At 21.8% G+C, this 16,101-nt stretch overlaps 3 protein-coding genes across 7 annotated transcripts; 1 reads left to right on the plus strand and 2 right to left on the minus strand.

Annotated features, from left to right (window-relative positions):
• Nucleotides 1–67: 67 nt before the first annotated feature.
• LOC127287037 (calcium-independent phospholipase A2-gamma-like) lies at nucleotides 68–4,865 on the minus strand. 3 transcript variants are annotated; one of them, XM_051313746.1, is made up of 10 exons: nucleotides 4,647–4,865; nucleotides 4,232–4,338; nucleotides 2,579–2,996; nucleotides 2,061–2,427; nucleotides 1,770–1,982; nucleotides 1,656–1,679; nucleotides 1,254–1,462; nucleotides 868–1,066; nucleotides 455–670; nucleotides 68–335 (listed from the first exon to the last, which is right to left on the minus strand). In XM_051313746.1, exons 2-10 carry the CDS (start codon nucleotides 4,282–4,284, stop codon nucleotides 82–84), a joined length of 1,953 nt encoding a protein of 650 aa, XP_051169703.1. In that variant the 5' UTR covers nucleotides 4,285–4,338; nucleotides 4,647–4,865; the 3' UTR covers nucleotides 68–81. The 3 variants fall into 3 exon arrangements, with proteins under 3 accessions (XP_051169703.1, XP_051169704.1, XP_051169705.1); XM_051313747.1 differs by lacking the exon at nucleotides 1,656–1,679 and having other exon boundaries at nucleotides 4,647–4,862; XM_051313748.1 differs by lacking the exons at nucleotides 4,232–4,338; nucleotides 4,647–4,865 and adding an exon at nucleotides 3,401–3,836.
• A 1,223-nt stretch (nucleotides 4,866–6,088) lies between these two features.
• On the minus strand, nucleotides 6,089–8,625 carry LOC127287049 (uncharacterized). 2 transcript variants are annotated; one of them, XM_051313766.1, is made up of 3 exons: nucleotides 8,364–8,619; nucleotides 7,932–8,206; nucleotides 6,089–7,541 (listed from the first exon to the last, which is right to left on the minus strand). In XM_051313766.1, exons 1-3 carry the CDS (start codon nucleotides 8,533–8,535, stop codon nucleotides 7,413–7,415), a joined length of 576 nt encoding a protein of 191 aa, XP_051169723.1. In that variant the 5' UTR covers nucleotides 8,536–8,619; the 3' UTR covers nucleotides 6,089–7,412. The 2 variants fall into 2 exon arrangements, with proteins under 2 accessions (XP_051169723.1, XP_051169724.1); XM_051313767.1 differs by having other exon boundaries at nucleotides 7,406–7,552; nucleotides 8,364–8,625.
• Nucleotides 8,626–8,818: 193 nt separating this feature from the next.
• Nucleotides 8,819–15,915, plus strand: LOC127287047 (uncharacterized). Of its 2 annotated transcripts, XM_051313764.1 has the most exons (4): nucleotides 8,819–8,992; nucleotides 9,133–9,401; nucleotides 11,299–11,406; nucleotides 11,732–15,915. In XM_051313764.1, the coding sequence occupies exons 1-4, from the start codon at nucleotides 8,926–8,928 to the stop codon at nucleotides 11,993–11,995; spliced, it is 708 nt and encodes a 235-aa protein (XP_051169721.1). In that variant the 5' UTR covers nucleotides 8,819–8,925; the 3' UTR covers nucleotides 11,996–15,915. The 2 variants fall into 2 exon arrangements, with proteins under 2 accessions (XP_051169721.1, XP_051169722.1); XM_051313765.1 differs by lacking the exon at nucleotides 11,299–11,406.
• The last annotated feature ends 186 nt before the right edge of the window (nucleotides 15,916–16,101 follow it).

Consider the following 16,101-nt stretch of genomic DNA (forward strand, 5'->3'; position numbering starts at 1 on the left):
TAAAAAATTTTTAATCAAATGGGAGAATAGATAAAATAGAAAATGGAATGTATAAAATGTTTTTCGACGACAAAAGACATTTTATGTGGTGAACATTTTTTTCTTCATTCTCACCCAATCTTGAATTTGTTGATTCATTGATTTTTTCTGAAGTAAAGCCTCAGCTGCCTGTTGAAACTTTTCCTCATTTCTTCTAATATACATTGCGACATCTTGCTCCAATTGTTCTATTTTGTCTGGACGAATCTCGACCATTGTTAACATTTCAGATAAATAAGGATTAAATCTATAATAGGCATGATCTGGCAGAAGATCGTTTAACATAATATGCACCGCTAAAAAAAGAGAGAGAGAGAAGTAATTATTTAATTATATTTCATTGTAATTATTAAATAGATTAAATATACAATAATTTAAAAACTATTCGTAATTTACAAAAGAAATTAAATTATACCTTCTGTATCCGTTGCACTGTCTAGAATTTTGTAAAATTTCTCCTTCCAACTGGAAGCTGCAATGCCCTTTTCCTCTGTTGCCTCTTCGTTGCATGGATTAGTTAAACAAGGTGTTCGTCCAGTACCAAAGGAAACAACACACTGAATTGGATTATTTGGCCACAATTGTTTTGCCTCATGAATGGCCACAGCGCATGGATTGTTTACCAATATTCCTGAAATTTTCATCAGAATTTTATTTTATTTTTCCTTGAAAAGAGAAATTAAAAAGAAGCAATATATCGAAAATTAGAAATATAAATCATAATATTTTTTATGTAATTATAATTAATTGTTGTTATTATTATTATTATTTATATAATAATAAGATGAATAAATTGAATAAAAAATAGGATACAAATGAAATAATTACCTCCATCTTGATGAAGATAATCTCCTTTTCTAAACTCTTCAAAGTAACTTGGAGCAGCAGCTGAAGCTCTTACAGCTTCCCACAATTTATATTTGTAAGACCCCATATACTGACTTTCAACGCCATGTGGCAAAGTGTAATTTCTAAAAACAAATGCCGAGACTCGTTCGAGATTCACAACTGCAGATACAGTTGAAAACTACAACAAAAAGTTATTAATTAATTAATTAAATAATATTTACAAATAATTAATATTTTTTATGTTTGTTTTCACTGATTTTCTGTAATATACAGAATGTGATAATTATGTTTCAAATTCCCTTAAATTTGTTTTCATTTTCTAAACATAAAAAAAAAAAAATTTGATTTTGATTTAAAATTATTACCTTTGGAGTCATTGGTTCACGTGAAGTTTTAATAAGTTCCTTATCGCCTAATTGATCTTGTAGCATTTCTTCCCAAAGAGTTGTATCGTAATAGGCATGACTCCAAACAAGACCACTTGTTCCTTTCAAAGGACTTTGAGTGAAAATTTGTGTACTCAATTCTTTATAAAGTATAGAAACTTCATCCAACGTTTTCTTTTTAGCACCTCCTGAAATAATTTATTAAAATTAATTCAACTTATAATTTATTAAATTTTCATATTCTTGAATTAATTTTGAAATATTTATTTTGATATTTTTTTAATTCTTTAAAATAAAATTTTCATTCTCTTAATTTCAAAGAATTAAAAAGAATGATCAAAAAATATTTGAAAAAAACAACATTAAAAAAAATGCGTATACCTTCTCCATTATCTTTTATAGTCGCTGCATGAAAAATGATGAGAAAAAAAAGTTTTTAATTTTTGAAATTCAACAATTATTTTGAAATATATATATACATAAAAATATATTTACCAATTACAGAGGAAAGAATAGCTCCGGTACTGACACCACAAATATAATCAAACAATTCGTAAATTCTTTTGCCCGTTAATTGCTCGAGTTTCTTTAACATTTCAACGACCATAACTCCACGAATTCCACCGCCATCAATGGTGAGAATTCTGATTCCTCGATTAGGAAGCGGATCAACGTGTCCCAAAACAGTTAAAGCTTCTCGAATCGAATCTTCAAATAAAAATTTTTCATAAATAAAAATAAAATATATAAATTTTATTTAAAAGTGTTATAAATACAAGTTCTTACCATGAATTTGTTTGTCATTTGTTTTTTGTCGCATTCTCAATAAAATTGCAATTCCACCTTCTTTAATGGCATGATAACGAGCTTCAGGATATTGATCGATATGTACTAATAAATCCTCAACTCTTCTCCATTTCGATGTATTTGATTCTGCAGTTGCAATACTATTTAAAACGTGTTTTGTCCTCGATAAAATACTGTGTTTCGACACATTATTGTACATGTTTGTTTTCCATTTTGGAATAATGAATGGTTTTACTTTATCTTGACTTCTAAATTTTGGCACAAGCGCCGCTAAAACTTGTGGGATGGCAAGAATTTGGTCTTTAAAGTCTTTCTCGGTTGAAATCGATGGCAAAACTTCTGTCATCTGAAATTCAATATGTTTAACATGTAAATTTAAATTATTAATATTATTATAGTTAATAAATAAATTTAATTAACTCACAATTAATTAAATTAATTAAAAAATTAATTGAAAATATTATTTTTAATAGAAAAAAAAAAAATAGAATTATCACCTTTATTTCTTGTTTCTGTAATTTTGATTCTGGGCTAAGTTTTTGTTTTACTAAATGTTTTTCTTCTTGATTAACACTTTTCTCGTCTTCAATATTAACAACAACGGCTTTTCTTGTACTGTCATTGTTTTTATTGTTATCATCATTATTTGTCGAGAATGATTTCAATTGTAAAATGGGAGAAAATCTTCTTATATTCACAATTTGAGAGTAGGTTAATTTTTGAAAAAAATCAATCCAATCTTTATTTATGATAAGTTGAATATTTTTTTCATACGCCGATTTATTTAAAAAATCTTTTATTACAGCTAAAAATTTCCCTTGATTTGGCATTGACATTTTTGTTTTTTGTAAAATATTTCCTGTTATAGTTGATCCATTTCCGCCAACATCGCGACTTGAATTTTCTGCTAATTGCCTGTAATTGCAAAATTTAAATTAAAAAAAAAAAATTTAGTAATCATTTTATAAATATTATTTTATTTATTGTAATTATTTAATTTAATAAATATAATAATTAAATAGAATTATTTTTATAATTTTAACAATAAAATGAAACTTTTAATTAACGTATAAATTACGTTTTCGTCATCAAAAACTTGTAAACAAAAGTAAAAAAAAAACACTTGTTTTTCTATGACATATATACAAAAGAGTTACATATTGAAGTGAAACAAAAGGTATTGTTGACTGATTTCAGGTAAATTGTATATAACGTAAAATACAATCAATAATTAACAAATATAAAATAGAAGTTTATAATTAGGTTATAAAAAAAAAGTATAATACATTCGTTTCAATAATTTAATCACACTTTCTTACCTATAAAATTTATAAACACATTTATGAACTACTGCGTATTGTAAACAAAGCACTGTCAAAATTGTATATAACCGCACAAAATAATAACATCAATGACAAATACAATGTATCACTCTGTCTGTATTTTGTTACTTCTTCATTGAATTACTTATGTGTCATTAGAAATGTATTGCAAATTAAAATTCAAACGGGAAATCGAAATAATTTGAAAAATCTGACATATGTGTTTTGTGTTATTTAAACTGTGTCATTGTGTCACTACTATGAATCAGCTGATCTAATACACTATAGGAAAATATGGAAAATACATAACTAGCATTTTCTACATTATTACTCTAATCCTCTGTCAATTTCACTCACTTTTACTTCATTTTTTCTTGTTTATTTCTGTATATTTTCTTCTTATTTATTAATAAAGATCAAAAGTAAATAAACAATCGAATCAAACTACTTTTCGATTCTATATATCGTTATATATCGCACTAATCGATTATCGATATCTCGATATTTTGAATTATTATTTTTTTGTTGTGTTTGACAAAAATTTATGAAACAAACATAATTTAATGAAAGAAAATAAAACAAAAATTAATAAATATGAAAATAATGAAAAATACAAAAAATTAACATGTGATTTTTAATATTTGTTTAAACTGATTTTGATTAATTAAATTGTAATTGTGAAATTTTTAAATTCAGTTATGGTAATAATGTTTATAATTTGTAAAAAATTGACATAGTGAATATTATATTCACAATTGTGACAAGTGTCAGGGGCATTATTGAATTTAAATTAAATTATTAATTTAAAAATTGTAAGTTTTCACTGACCTCGATAACGAAATGCATCTTCTACAATGTCGCACATTTTTACTCAAAGACATATCGGATGTTTATTTAACTCTTAAAACTTTTTATCAACTTTAGTCACCTTGTCACTGAAAAAATTTTACATTTATAAAAATATTGTTAACTTCAATCTTAAAAACAAGTTTAAAACAATAATTAAATATTATACTTTTTATTTATCTATTCAAAAAATTATTTTTCCTTCTTTTTTTATATTAATTTATTATTTTATATTTAAATACGATGTTTGTATCTTATTTTTATTTCACTATAGAAAAGAAAAGACAAAAATTATAAGTTGCATCATATTCAAATTCGAGAAAGTTGTTCATTATACATATTATAATCTAAATAAAAATGATCTTGAACTTTGAAATTACAACATAAATCTATTCACCTCTTCTTAATTATTGCAGATATCACAGTACTTTTATAGTTGAAAAAAAACTTAGTTAAAAGTCTTTAAACACTAAACTTGTAAAATTATAATTATTATAACTGACACTTCACTTTATTTCATTTGAAAATAATTTAAAATTTTTTTTAACTATCTAAAAAAATATTTTAATTGTTTATATAAATTAGAAATAAAAGGAAATGTATATTTTTTGAAGGTATATAATGTTAATCTCGGTTGAATGTTTTTTGGTTTACTGAAGAGGCAAAGAGTCTTCGTGGCTTTTTATAAACTACAAACATGTTAACTATATAGAATACATATACACACAGATGCAGTGATCATACGATTACGTCTGCGTCGTAAAAGTACTTTTATTTGGCACACGTGGGTTTGTCTCTAGTTTAATTTTTGCTTCTAGGAATTCGAACCATGATAAATATTTTTGTCACTTTTTGGTCTTGATATGAAAATGCGTAAAAATAATGTTTTTTGTTTTTCATTCAGGTGCAATTTGAGTGCATCAATATTTTCTTTTTTTTTTTATTATTTTTTTATTCATTTGAAAAAAAAAATTTTTACATTGAGTAAAAAATTATATCACCAAATTTTAAATAATTTATTAAATTTAATTTAATGAAAAAGACACTTTTTGAGATAAAACATATAAATATATGTAGCATCAGTAAATAAATTCTATCCTATTATAATTAATTAACTCAATTAACTGCCTTAATTAACTAATTTAATTATTAACTTAATTAATTCACTTATTAAATTAACTAAATTATATTAAATTAATTTAATAACTGAATTAATTTTTAGAAAAAACTAAATTTATTTTCTGTAAAAATGGGACATTTTTTATCAGTATACTTGTATATATTCAATAAATAAATAATTACATTAATTAAGAAAATTATTTAATTTAAATTAACATTATGCAGTTTTACGGTTTCTATGAAAAAATAGTTTAACAATCAGACATCGAAACATTTAAAATTATTTATTTATTTATTATAATAAACGGTAAATTTTAATAATTATTAAATTATTGAAAAAAATGTTCAATTATTTGTTGATCAATTCCACATGAAATCGATTCAAATTAATAAATAATTAATTACCTTGTTTTAAATTAATTTTTTATGTTAATGTTGATAAACGTTTTTTTTTTAAGACGCAAAGTTCGATGTTCATTTTTTTTTCGTTTATTTTTGATTTCCTATATATGTACTTATAAGAAAACTCTGCAAAAGTATTAAAATATATTAGTAAATAATACAAAGTGAACATTTTTAATTAAAACAGTTATAGTTAATTTTTTTAAATAATGATATTGCAAAAACAATAAATTTAATAATTAGTTGCAAGTGAATTTCTTATTTGGAAATTAATTTTATTATTTTCATATAATTAAATATTGTTTTATTTATAATTATAATATAATTATTTCGTTATTTATTTATTATAATTTTCTATAATAATAAAATATTATTTAAAATTTTTTTTATTTGGCCATTATTTATTTACAGAAATGGGTAAAATAGTGCGATTGATTATTGAAAAACAAAAACACGTGTAAATGCGACACGTGGTTTTGTTTTTAAAACTACATGCGTTGTATCCATTTGGCAATAGTAAAAAGAATTTTGTTTGCACTTTTGGATTTGTTATGATAAAATTTTGTATAATTTTATTATTTACCTTTTTATTAATAAACTATTGATTGTTATTAATTATTTCTGTCATTTTATTAATTGTTTTAGTGATATATAAATTTAATAATAATATTATAGAATATAATTTAATAATATAATTGTACTAAAAATATTTTTTTCATTAAATTAAAACAAAAATTGAAAATAATAATTAAATTTGTCATATGATTTTGAATATAATAACAGAAAATCGGTAAACATAAGATTTTCTTTTTACGTAAGTGCAAGTTGAGTTTATTGCCTTGTTCAATAAACTTGATTTGTTTACATGCTATCTGCGGTCAAACTATGTTATTCGCATACAAGTATAAATATAGTGACGTAATATTCACAAACTTTTAAATGAAAATTTACGCGTAGATAAATGGCAAATACACATATAATATATTTGAAATTATCTCAAAAATACAAATAAACATGTTTGTTCAAATTGACTTCTGATTGGTTAAAAAGGAGGCGCGTCAAATCATACGATAGATCAGGTTATAATAATTAAAAATATTATATATATGCAATAGGTGTTGTCATTTTTACGTAAATAGTGAAACTCTGAATCACAATTTCCACGTCACTTATTGTAAACAATACAATTATTACATAGTTTGTTATCGTTTTATCATTAAATGCAAATCATACATAAATTATGATAAATAAAAATGAGCTAAATAATATTTTTATTTACTTTTTTGAAATTTATAAATAAATAAATTTTATAATAATTTTGTCTTCGATATAATCTTAAACACATTTCTTAAATAATTATTTATTTATATTATTTAATGACATTCATGTCATTGACGTCTAATTTATTATTGACGACTTTTTTATACTTGAAAACATTTTTTGATAACAAAATTTATTTTTTCCGTTAGAAAAAATGTTGATGATTTTTTGCATTTAAATAAATTATTACTTTTGACTTCAATTTTTTTTTCAAACAATATTCATTGAAATAGAAATTTTTTTTTTTTCTATTTTCCATAATTATCTAATTAAATTAAATTTTTTTGCTTATACTTTCGCATTGTATTTATCGTCTTTATATTCACTGATTATAAAGAGCATATCCTCGAGACAGCATAATCATTCCTTTATACATTTTTTCAGTATCAAATTCATTTTCCATTGGATCTAATACGAAAAGATTTCTCTTTGGTCTTAATTTATTCAAATTCTTTATATACCCTGAAAAAACTTAGTATCAGATTTAAAATAAAAATTAAAATAATAATAATAATTTTTCCATATTAAAATAAATAAATAAATATATATACACATTTACATTAAAAACAAAATAAGAAAAATATAACGAATATAATAATACATTTTATACATAATAATCAGCATCATAATATAAAAAAGCAAAAGAATTTAAATTTGTATTTATCTTGAAATTTTTGTTTAATATTTTAATAATTATAATTTTATTTGTGTGTACAGAAAGTTCGTTCAAAGCCGAAAGGCTTGAACTATGAATAATAAATAATATAAAAAAGCAAAATAGAAAGTAATAAATATAAAAGTAAATAAATAATAATTGTAAATCAATTTGGAATTTTCATACCGAGAGAACTATTACGCTTGCTGTGGTTGGAGTAACTGTACGTCTAATTGCCATAATAATTAATGTGAGAAGGTAACCGCCAAACGCCAAAAATGACAATGTCGTTATGGAGAGTTGGAAAATTTTTGAAATTTTCGTATCTTTTTCTCCTTTTTCATGCCATTCCTCGTATCGTCTTATTGGTTGTTTATCGCTTCGTCTAAGAGGAAGAGCAGACGGAAGTGAAAGAGATGACATTCTACTGCTCACAGATAGAGTTCCATTCTCTCCATTATCTATACGATAAAAATTTAAATAAAAATTATTAAATTCAAAATTCATTATTATTAAAATAATTAATTATTTTTAATTAAAAAAATATATATTAAAAAATCTAACTAAATCATTAAATTAGTAAAAAATTCATCAATATTTAAAAAATTTGATACTCACTATTTTTGTCGGAAAATGCAGATTTCAATTGAATCAATCGATTCAATGGCAATTCACTGAGGCTTTCCACTTCCTGTAAATAAAAATTCAAATCTTCTTTCATTCCACGTATAAAATGAAAAATATTACTTAAAAATACAATGACAATAAATAAACGACAATTTGAAGACATATTTGATTTTAAAAAAATTTTTCTTCACAGATAATGGGACAAGGTACTTGTTTGATTTTGAATTTTTCAGTCAAAGACGTTGTACGTTTTATGCACAAAATACGCTAGTAAACTGTGTGTCGTTGAATAATTTTTTTTTTTCTGCAAATTACGATGTCTTCCTTTTTGCTTGGCTGAGAATGCGTGAAGAACAATAATAAAAAAAATGGGTTTTTGTCGTCAAATACACGCGTAGGTATATATAGAAGAAATATAGTATATATGTATATATAGATGTGTTAAAGATTATCCAAATATAAAATAATTGCTTTTTTCCTGGTCGTTTTTCTAGAAGAGAGAGAAAAAAAAATTAGTCTTCTTCAGTCTATCTAACGACATTGTTCTAAAAAGATGACTACTGTTAGTCTTTGTTTTCTACTTGTAATTTCTGCATTACCCACATTTTGTGATAATGGAGGTAATTTGTCATTAATATTATTTTAATAAACATTAATCAACATATTTTAACAACATTTTTTCAATTAATAAATATTTTTTTAATTATCAAATTGAAAAATAAAAAATTGAAAAAAAAATTTTTTTTTTTAATTTTTGTAGGTGTATTTGACAAAATAAAAGAGGGATTGCGCAATGCTAAAAATTATTTAGATACTGTGAAAGATATTGCGAATTTGGTGTCGGCAAGTTTGAATCGAAAAGAAAGTCAAAGACGAGGTGACAATGGTCAAAATAATGAAGAAAAAGAAAAGACAAAAGGAACCTTTGGTCCTGTTCCATTTGTATCAGCATTTTTTCGCTTATTAGGATTAGATTCACAAAAAGTAACAGCCATCACAGTCAACAGTGTTATTTTTCTCGCACAAATGGTATGCTGAATAAAAAAAAAAAAAAATTATTATTTAAGCACAGAATAAATATCTCTTACGTATAATCATTTAAAAAAGAAGATATTGTCAAATTTTATGAAATATATGAATTTATATAAATTATTTAAATTAAACCTAATTAAATTAACAAATAATATAAACAATAAATTTTCTTACAAAATAATTAAAAAATTTTACTTCCTTAAAATCTTCTTTTGGACGTAATTTTTGCAATATTATTTAATTTTCTTCATAATAATTAATCATGAAAATTAATTTTTATAATTATTATTATTAATAATAATTGTAATTATTTATTTAACTAGCTGTCGCACCCGTCTTCGACGGTTATAATATTTAGATTTAATAAATTTTGAAATTTATAATTACATCCAACTATACGTGTTCTCCTGTATTAAAATATCTTTTTATAAATTTTTAATTATTATTTATTCAATTCAATTTAATTTTTTCACTGTTTTTAATAAAATTAAAATAATTTAAAATTGTATTTAATTTTATAGTATTGAAAATAAAAATTATTTTAATCAATACAATTTAAATTAAAATTTTAAAAAACTTTAAAAATTATTTGAAGAATAAATTTTTAAAAGAAATTTTTCTATTAAAAATTTATTCTTTAAATAATTTTTAAAGTTTTTTAAAATTTTAATTTAAATTGTATTGATTAAAATAATTTTTATTTTCAATACTATAAAATTAAATACAATTTTAAATTATTTTAATTTTATTAAAAGCAGTGAAAAAATTAAATTGAATTGAATAAATAATAATTAAAAATTTATAAAAAGATATTTTAATACAGGAGAACACGTATAGTTGGATGTAATTATGAAAATAATTTAATTTTATTATATTTATTATATTATATTTCAGTTTATTTAGTTTATTTAGTTTTATTATATTTAAAAATAATTTGTATCTATAATAATAATAATAATAATAATAATAATAATAATAATAATAATAATAATAATAATAATAATATTCAATAATAATAATAATAATTTAAATATAATAATTGCTAATTTCAAAGAGTAAAAAAGGAATTTTCGATTTTTTATTTTTACAATATCTGATTTCATATTCAGATTTGCAATTATTAATTTTAAAATTCTGATAAAATTCTTAAAATTTCTTGTTAAAAGCATACTTAATTGGTCACAAAATTTTAAATAAAGAACGTTTAGTAAAGAATTATCAAAAAATAAAAAATGTTAAATTTTTTAAATTTTTTGAAAGTGTCATATTTTTGTTTAAATTAATATTTTTCATTGGTGTGCAGCTAAGATTGCGTTTAATACCCAACAGACTAAAAACATTATTGTTTTACTTATAAAAAGTTGAACATAATGAATTCTTATATTACAATGTTATTAAAAAAATTGGAAATTCAAAAATTTGATTTAGACCTTTAAATTCACACTATTTACTTAATTTAATAAAAAAATTGATTGTATTTATGTGAAAAAATTAGGTACAAATAGTTTCAAATCAATCTGACAAAAAATAAAAAATTTGCATTTTTTTGATTTTTTAAAATTTTTTGAAAAAATGTCATAACTTTCGTTCATGTTAATATTTTTTAATCAAATATGGCTAAGATTTTAAGTTACGTTAAGACTGAATACACTGCCAAGTTTCACCTCAATCGGTTGAGCCGTTTTAAAGTTGTGCCGGTACAAAATATTGACGACAGACAGACAGACAGACAGACAGACAGACAGATAGACAGACAGACAGAATTTTTATTTTTGGCATATTTGTTATCTTTACTACTTAAAATGATAAACTATGCAAGAAAAAATTAATTTGAAGCAATGTACAGACAAAAGTCTGATTTTATTAATATAGATTATTTATTACTCACACACAGATAGGATCATTATTTGATCTCACTCCACGAATTGATGCTGCTAGTTCTGATGAGAATAACGATTTGCCCGATCCCTACAAATTAATTATGGAAAATAAAAGCCAAAAGGTAGAATTCAAATTTTTCAGTATAAAAGAATTTTCAATTTCTCTGAAAGTAAAATAAAAATTAGAGAACAATAAAAAAAAATTAATTTAATCAGACACTTATCATTAAATTAATGTTTTTTTTTCGAAACAAATAAATAAAAAAATAAATACCTTTCAAATAACTGATTAAATTATTTTTGTCAGTGCATAAAAAATATTAAAAAAAAGAATTAATCTGAAAATAAATTTTGTCCAAATAAATATATTAATAAAATTATTTAATAAATATAGTATAAAATAAATTTTTAATAAATAAATAAAATAATTATTGTTCTTATTTTCAGATTCAAAATTTGATAAAAAGAGCACAAGATGCAACTCTTCCACAACAATTAATTGACGATATTGATGGTTTAGATACAGCTTGCGTGAGACTTTTAATTTGTAAAACAACTCCTGTGATTCGCGCTGCACAAATTTCTTTACAAACAAAACATTCAAATCCATTTCGTCAAATTACTTCTTGGCTACCAAGTTTAGAAGAATTTGAGGATAATTCCGAGGTCTGTGAGCAAAATCACACTGATTGTTTATTATTTACACAATAATTATAATTATTTTTAATAATTAAACAAAAATTATTAAAAATAATAATTAAAAAAGAGTATTAATTATTAATTATCTTAAATTTATTTATTCATTAATAAAAATTAATTAATTAATAATTACACTAGAACCTCGGTTAGTGGTTTTTTTTTTTAAACTATGTTCATTAGACCAAGGTTCCAGTGTAATTCCCCTATTGATCAAATGTTTAAAAACTTATTGTTTTATTAAAAAAAAAAATGTTTTTTAAAATTAATTTAAATAAATAATAAACAACAAATTTTAAATTTTTTCTTCATTCACTATTTCTTTTAAATACGATGAGATATTTGAAAGTATGAATGCTAATTTGATATACATATTTCATATTTATTAGAGATCAACAAATGAAAATGATCTATACATTTGTAAACATTCATTTACTTTAATAAATACATCTTGCCACAAATAATTTATCTACATATACAACTACTCATAATATAATATATAATATATTTTTTTTTATATATATATATATACCTTTATTCTTTAGGCAAGTTTCAAATATTTTCATATCTTTCTCGTGGAAGACAACTTACGATCTACTACACATCTTTGTTGATTTTCATTTGACAATTGAGATAAAAATGACTATTTTTTTATAATCAGGATTATGTATATTTATAAAAGAGGGGGGGGGGAGAGATGTGAAAGGTGCAAAAGTTTGATGAGTGCAAAAGTCACTGTTTCACACATTATATTATAGAATTATTATCTTCTGCAGTCAAAAACTTCTGTAAAATTTTTCTTCCTTTTCATATATGATTTAAGTCATTATTATAATTAATGACCAATTAATTAATAATTATTATATGTATATTAATTCACTCTTGAAAAACTTATTGATAGATATTAGTTAATTAGTTTAATGTATAAGAAATCATTTTTAAATTAATTAATTATAAATTCAGTAGGAAATTCATTATTATATATATTTAATGAAATTGATATATAAATTTTTTAAGTCTCATTTATATAGAAAAGGTTTTTTTTTAAGGCGTACAGAAATTTTCGACTAGACAATAAAAAAAATGGTTCTTTTTTTTTCATTCAATTTGCATTAATCAGCTAAAAAAATTAAACTATGTTCTTGATGTTAGAGGAAATTATAAAAAATTAATTTCTATTACACATTTACTCACTGATATTCTATGTAAAAGATAAGATCTTACTATTGAATATATCATACATATAGCTTAAGAAATTCATATTAAATTTAATTCATTTAAAATATGATTAATTCAATTACATATATATAACAAATGAGCTTTTTTAGGCAATAGGAAAAAATACTGTTGAGTGTAACAATCATTATACTAGCAGGACGGTACTACGAATTCCATATTTTGAAATTTCAGAAACAAAATTGTTTTTTTTTTAATAATAAAAAAAGATTTTTTAAAAAGCATTTTTAATTAGATCATTTTCATAAAAAATGTTCTGATAAAAATTATCAAATGAATTTGTATTTTAAAAAATTCAATTTTGTGAAGAATTGAACATATTTTTTATTTCTGAAGAATTATTTAAATAAAATCAATCCGAGAGTTCATTTTGAAATTCCTTATATACAAAGGTAAATTGTCGAAAACTTCCACAATATATTTTTTGTGCATATATTTTCACACAGAAATTCCCTGAGTATCTCAAAGATTATCCTTCCCATTTTATTCCATTATTATATTTTATTAATAATTTATTCTCTTTTATTCTTCAAAGCACTTTTAACAATTCCAATTGGTACGCTTTTATTATAATTATATGGGATTAAAAAATAATTTTGTTTTTTCTCTTAAATATTTTACATTTTTAAAATAATATTTTATATATTATGTTTTGAGTAATAATAATAATAATAATATATATTTTTGTTTTTTAATAATCTTTCATATTTTTATTATTATTTATATTTTATTTAAAGTATAATATTCAGGTATAGGTATATATATTTTTACATTATATATTTTTTTCATTTTTAATCTTAATATTTATATTCCAAAAATTGGGATAACATTTTTAAAAAAACGCACCAATTATCATAGTATAGCAAAGAATCGATTAAAAGACATAATTTTCAATTAATTTTTGAAAATAATAAAAAAAAAATTAGTTTAACTACCGCAATAATTAGAAAGAGAAATGAGAAAATTTTGTCTAAAATTTCAAAATATAGCTTCAAATAGGTCAATGACCAAAATGTTATTTAAACACTACTAGTATTATTGTATATAGATTTATACATATATTAATGCGATCCGTTAAAAATCGTCTATTCAAGATCGAGTACTTAAAGTACAATTAATATAAGTCTAATATGAATCAGGTAACTATTGGTTCTTATAATTTGATAAATATTTGGCATATAACAAGGGGATGTCTTTATATCCAAATTGCACAGTTTACTTTTACTGTAATTCCTTAAGGGTGTGTGTCACTGAAATTAAATAATTATTAATCACGTCACCAATCGATTCACAAAATCAATTACATTAAAATTAGTGAAAACTAATTCTCATTCTTGAATATCATCAAAAATTATAAATAATATTAAAATACAATTTAATTTTTTTTAATTAAAAAATTTTTTTTTACCTCTTATTATTGCTAAATAAGTAAATAATTATTATTTTTAAATGTAAATTATTCGTACTATACTTACTATGTTTAATATTAGAATATATTTTATTAAAAATATTTTTTTAAATATTAATTTTTAACATTTTTTTTAAAATAATTAAATTACATTGTTATATAATTTATTTTACATTTTTTTTTGTTATTATATTTAATAAGTGATTTTTTTTTAATTTTCTAAAATTTCAATTTTCTTCCTCTATATATAGGTTAAAAAATAAAAATTTTTAGAACCTAAACTGGTGACGTCACAATGTGTCACATACCCTTAAAAAATTTAACAATAGTCTAAACTCTCTAGGTACTTTTGAATTATTGACAACGCTACAAAGCTTAAGGGATAAACTCATTAATGTGTAATATACATAAAACTTAAATTTTTGATATACAAATGGTAACAAATGTATCGTTATTTTTTTAACTGCAGAAATATTTATCACATGTGGGGAGGGGGAGAGACAAGCAAAACAAAAAAAAAACTATACTAATTAATAATATCATACAATATCACCGTCGTTACTATAAATTAAAATATGAAATATATAGAAATATTTGCATATTATTCATTGCGCATCTTTTTTTTTCCTTTAAAATGAAAAAAATTGAATTTTCAAAAATATACAAAAGGACTGATTAACTTTAACGAACCACGACTCTATTTTACAATCATAATTACAATATATTTACAAGAAAACATGTACAAGGGTATAATTATAATATTTAATGATTTGAGATTCGCATCACTTTTTTTCATAATTTACCGTGATTGTCTCATAAATCCAGAATTTTCTATTTTAAGAAGTGAAAAATAAAAAAAAATGTAATAAAAATATAAAATTAAAAAAAAAATGTTTATATTTAATATTCGTTTTGGTAATTTACTTATTTATGAACAGTTACTTTCGCTGTGTAAATTACATTTTGATAAAATTTTTCATCATATAAATTATATATAAATAATTTATTTCTAAAAACTAAGTAAATATAAAAAGAATTCTGGCTTTATAATACAATCTTGACTAGATTAACATTTTGTATACCTTCATTTCTTTCGTTGTAAAAATAAATGCACTTCATACAAAATAAAATATCGTAATAGAAGATTCGCTCGAACCCAATTCGAAAAAAGCGGCATTAAGAAAATATAAGATCGGTTTGCAAATTGAGAAACTCATTTTGCTACTTCTATTTATTCCTTTTTAAGGAGTTAGATCATTAAAAATTTCTACATCTCGGTAAATGTAGTTTATTATCGATTCAGTTTCTTTTTTTCTTAAAAAAAAACGATATGCTAAATTGTGTGTCTCGCATTATTCGAATTTAAAAACTCAAAATTAGGAACAATTATTATTGGCTTTAAAACATTATACTTCCATCCCAAGAGAAATATATTTTACCAGTTTTAAAAAATTCGTCTTTGATTTTAAGCAGTTGT

This window comes from Leptopilina boulardi, unplaced genomic scaffold, assembly GCF_019393585.1.
Source record: "Leptopilina boulardi isolate dan_hultmark-lab unplaced genomic scaffold, ZJU_Lbou_2.1 LbouV2_367, whole genome shotgun sequence".
In the NCBI taxonomy this organism is placed as follows: Eukaryota; Metazoa; Arthropoda; class Insecta; order Hymenoptera; family Figitidae; genus Leptopilina; species Leptopilina boulardi.

Bases quoted from the DNA above. Each gene is read 5' to 3' on its own strand.
- LOC127287037 (XM_051313746.1), bottom strand. From the start codon at position 4,284: ATGTCTTTGAGTAAAAATGTGCGACATTGTAGAAGATGCATTTCGTTA. The intron at 1,983-2,060 runs GTAAGAACTTGT...TTTTATTTGAAG, and splicing joins AAATGACAAACAAATTCATG to ATTCGATTCGAGAAGCTTTA. The intron at 1,680-1,769 runs GTAAATATATTT...TTTTTCATGCAG, and splicing joins TATTCTTTCCTCTGTAATTG to CGACTATAAAAGATAATGGA.
- LOC127287049 (XM_051313766.1), bottom strand. From the start codon at position 8,535: ATGTCTTCAAATTGTCGTTTATTTATTGTCATTGTATTTTTAAGTAAT. The intron at 8,207-8,363 runs GTGAGTATCAAA...TTTATCGTATAG, and splicing joins TGCATTTTCCGACAAAAATA to ATAATGGAGAGAATGGAACT. The intron at 7,542-7,931 runs GTATGAAAATTC...GGGTATATAAAG, and splicing joins CAAGCGTAATAGTTCTCTCG to AATTTGAATAAATTAAGACC.
- LOC127287047 (XM_051313764.1), top strand. From the start codon at position 8,926: ATGACTACTGTTAGTCTTTGTTTTCTACTTGTAATTTCTGCATTACCC. The intron at 8,993-9,132 runs GTAATTTGTCAT...TAATTTTTGTAG, and splicing joins CACATTTTGTGATAATGGAG to GTGTATTTGACAAAATAAAA. The intron at 11,407-11,731 runs GTAGAATTCAAA...TCTTATTTTCAG, and splicing joins TGGAAAATAAAAGCCAAAAG to ATTCAAAATTTGATAAAAAG.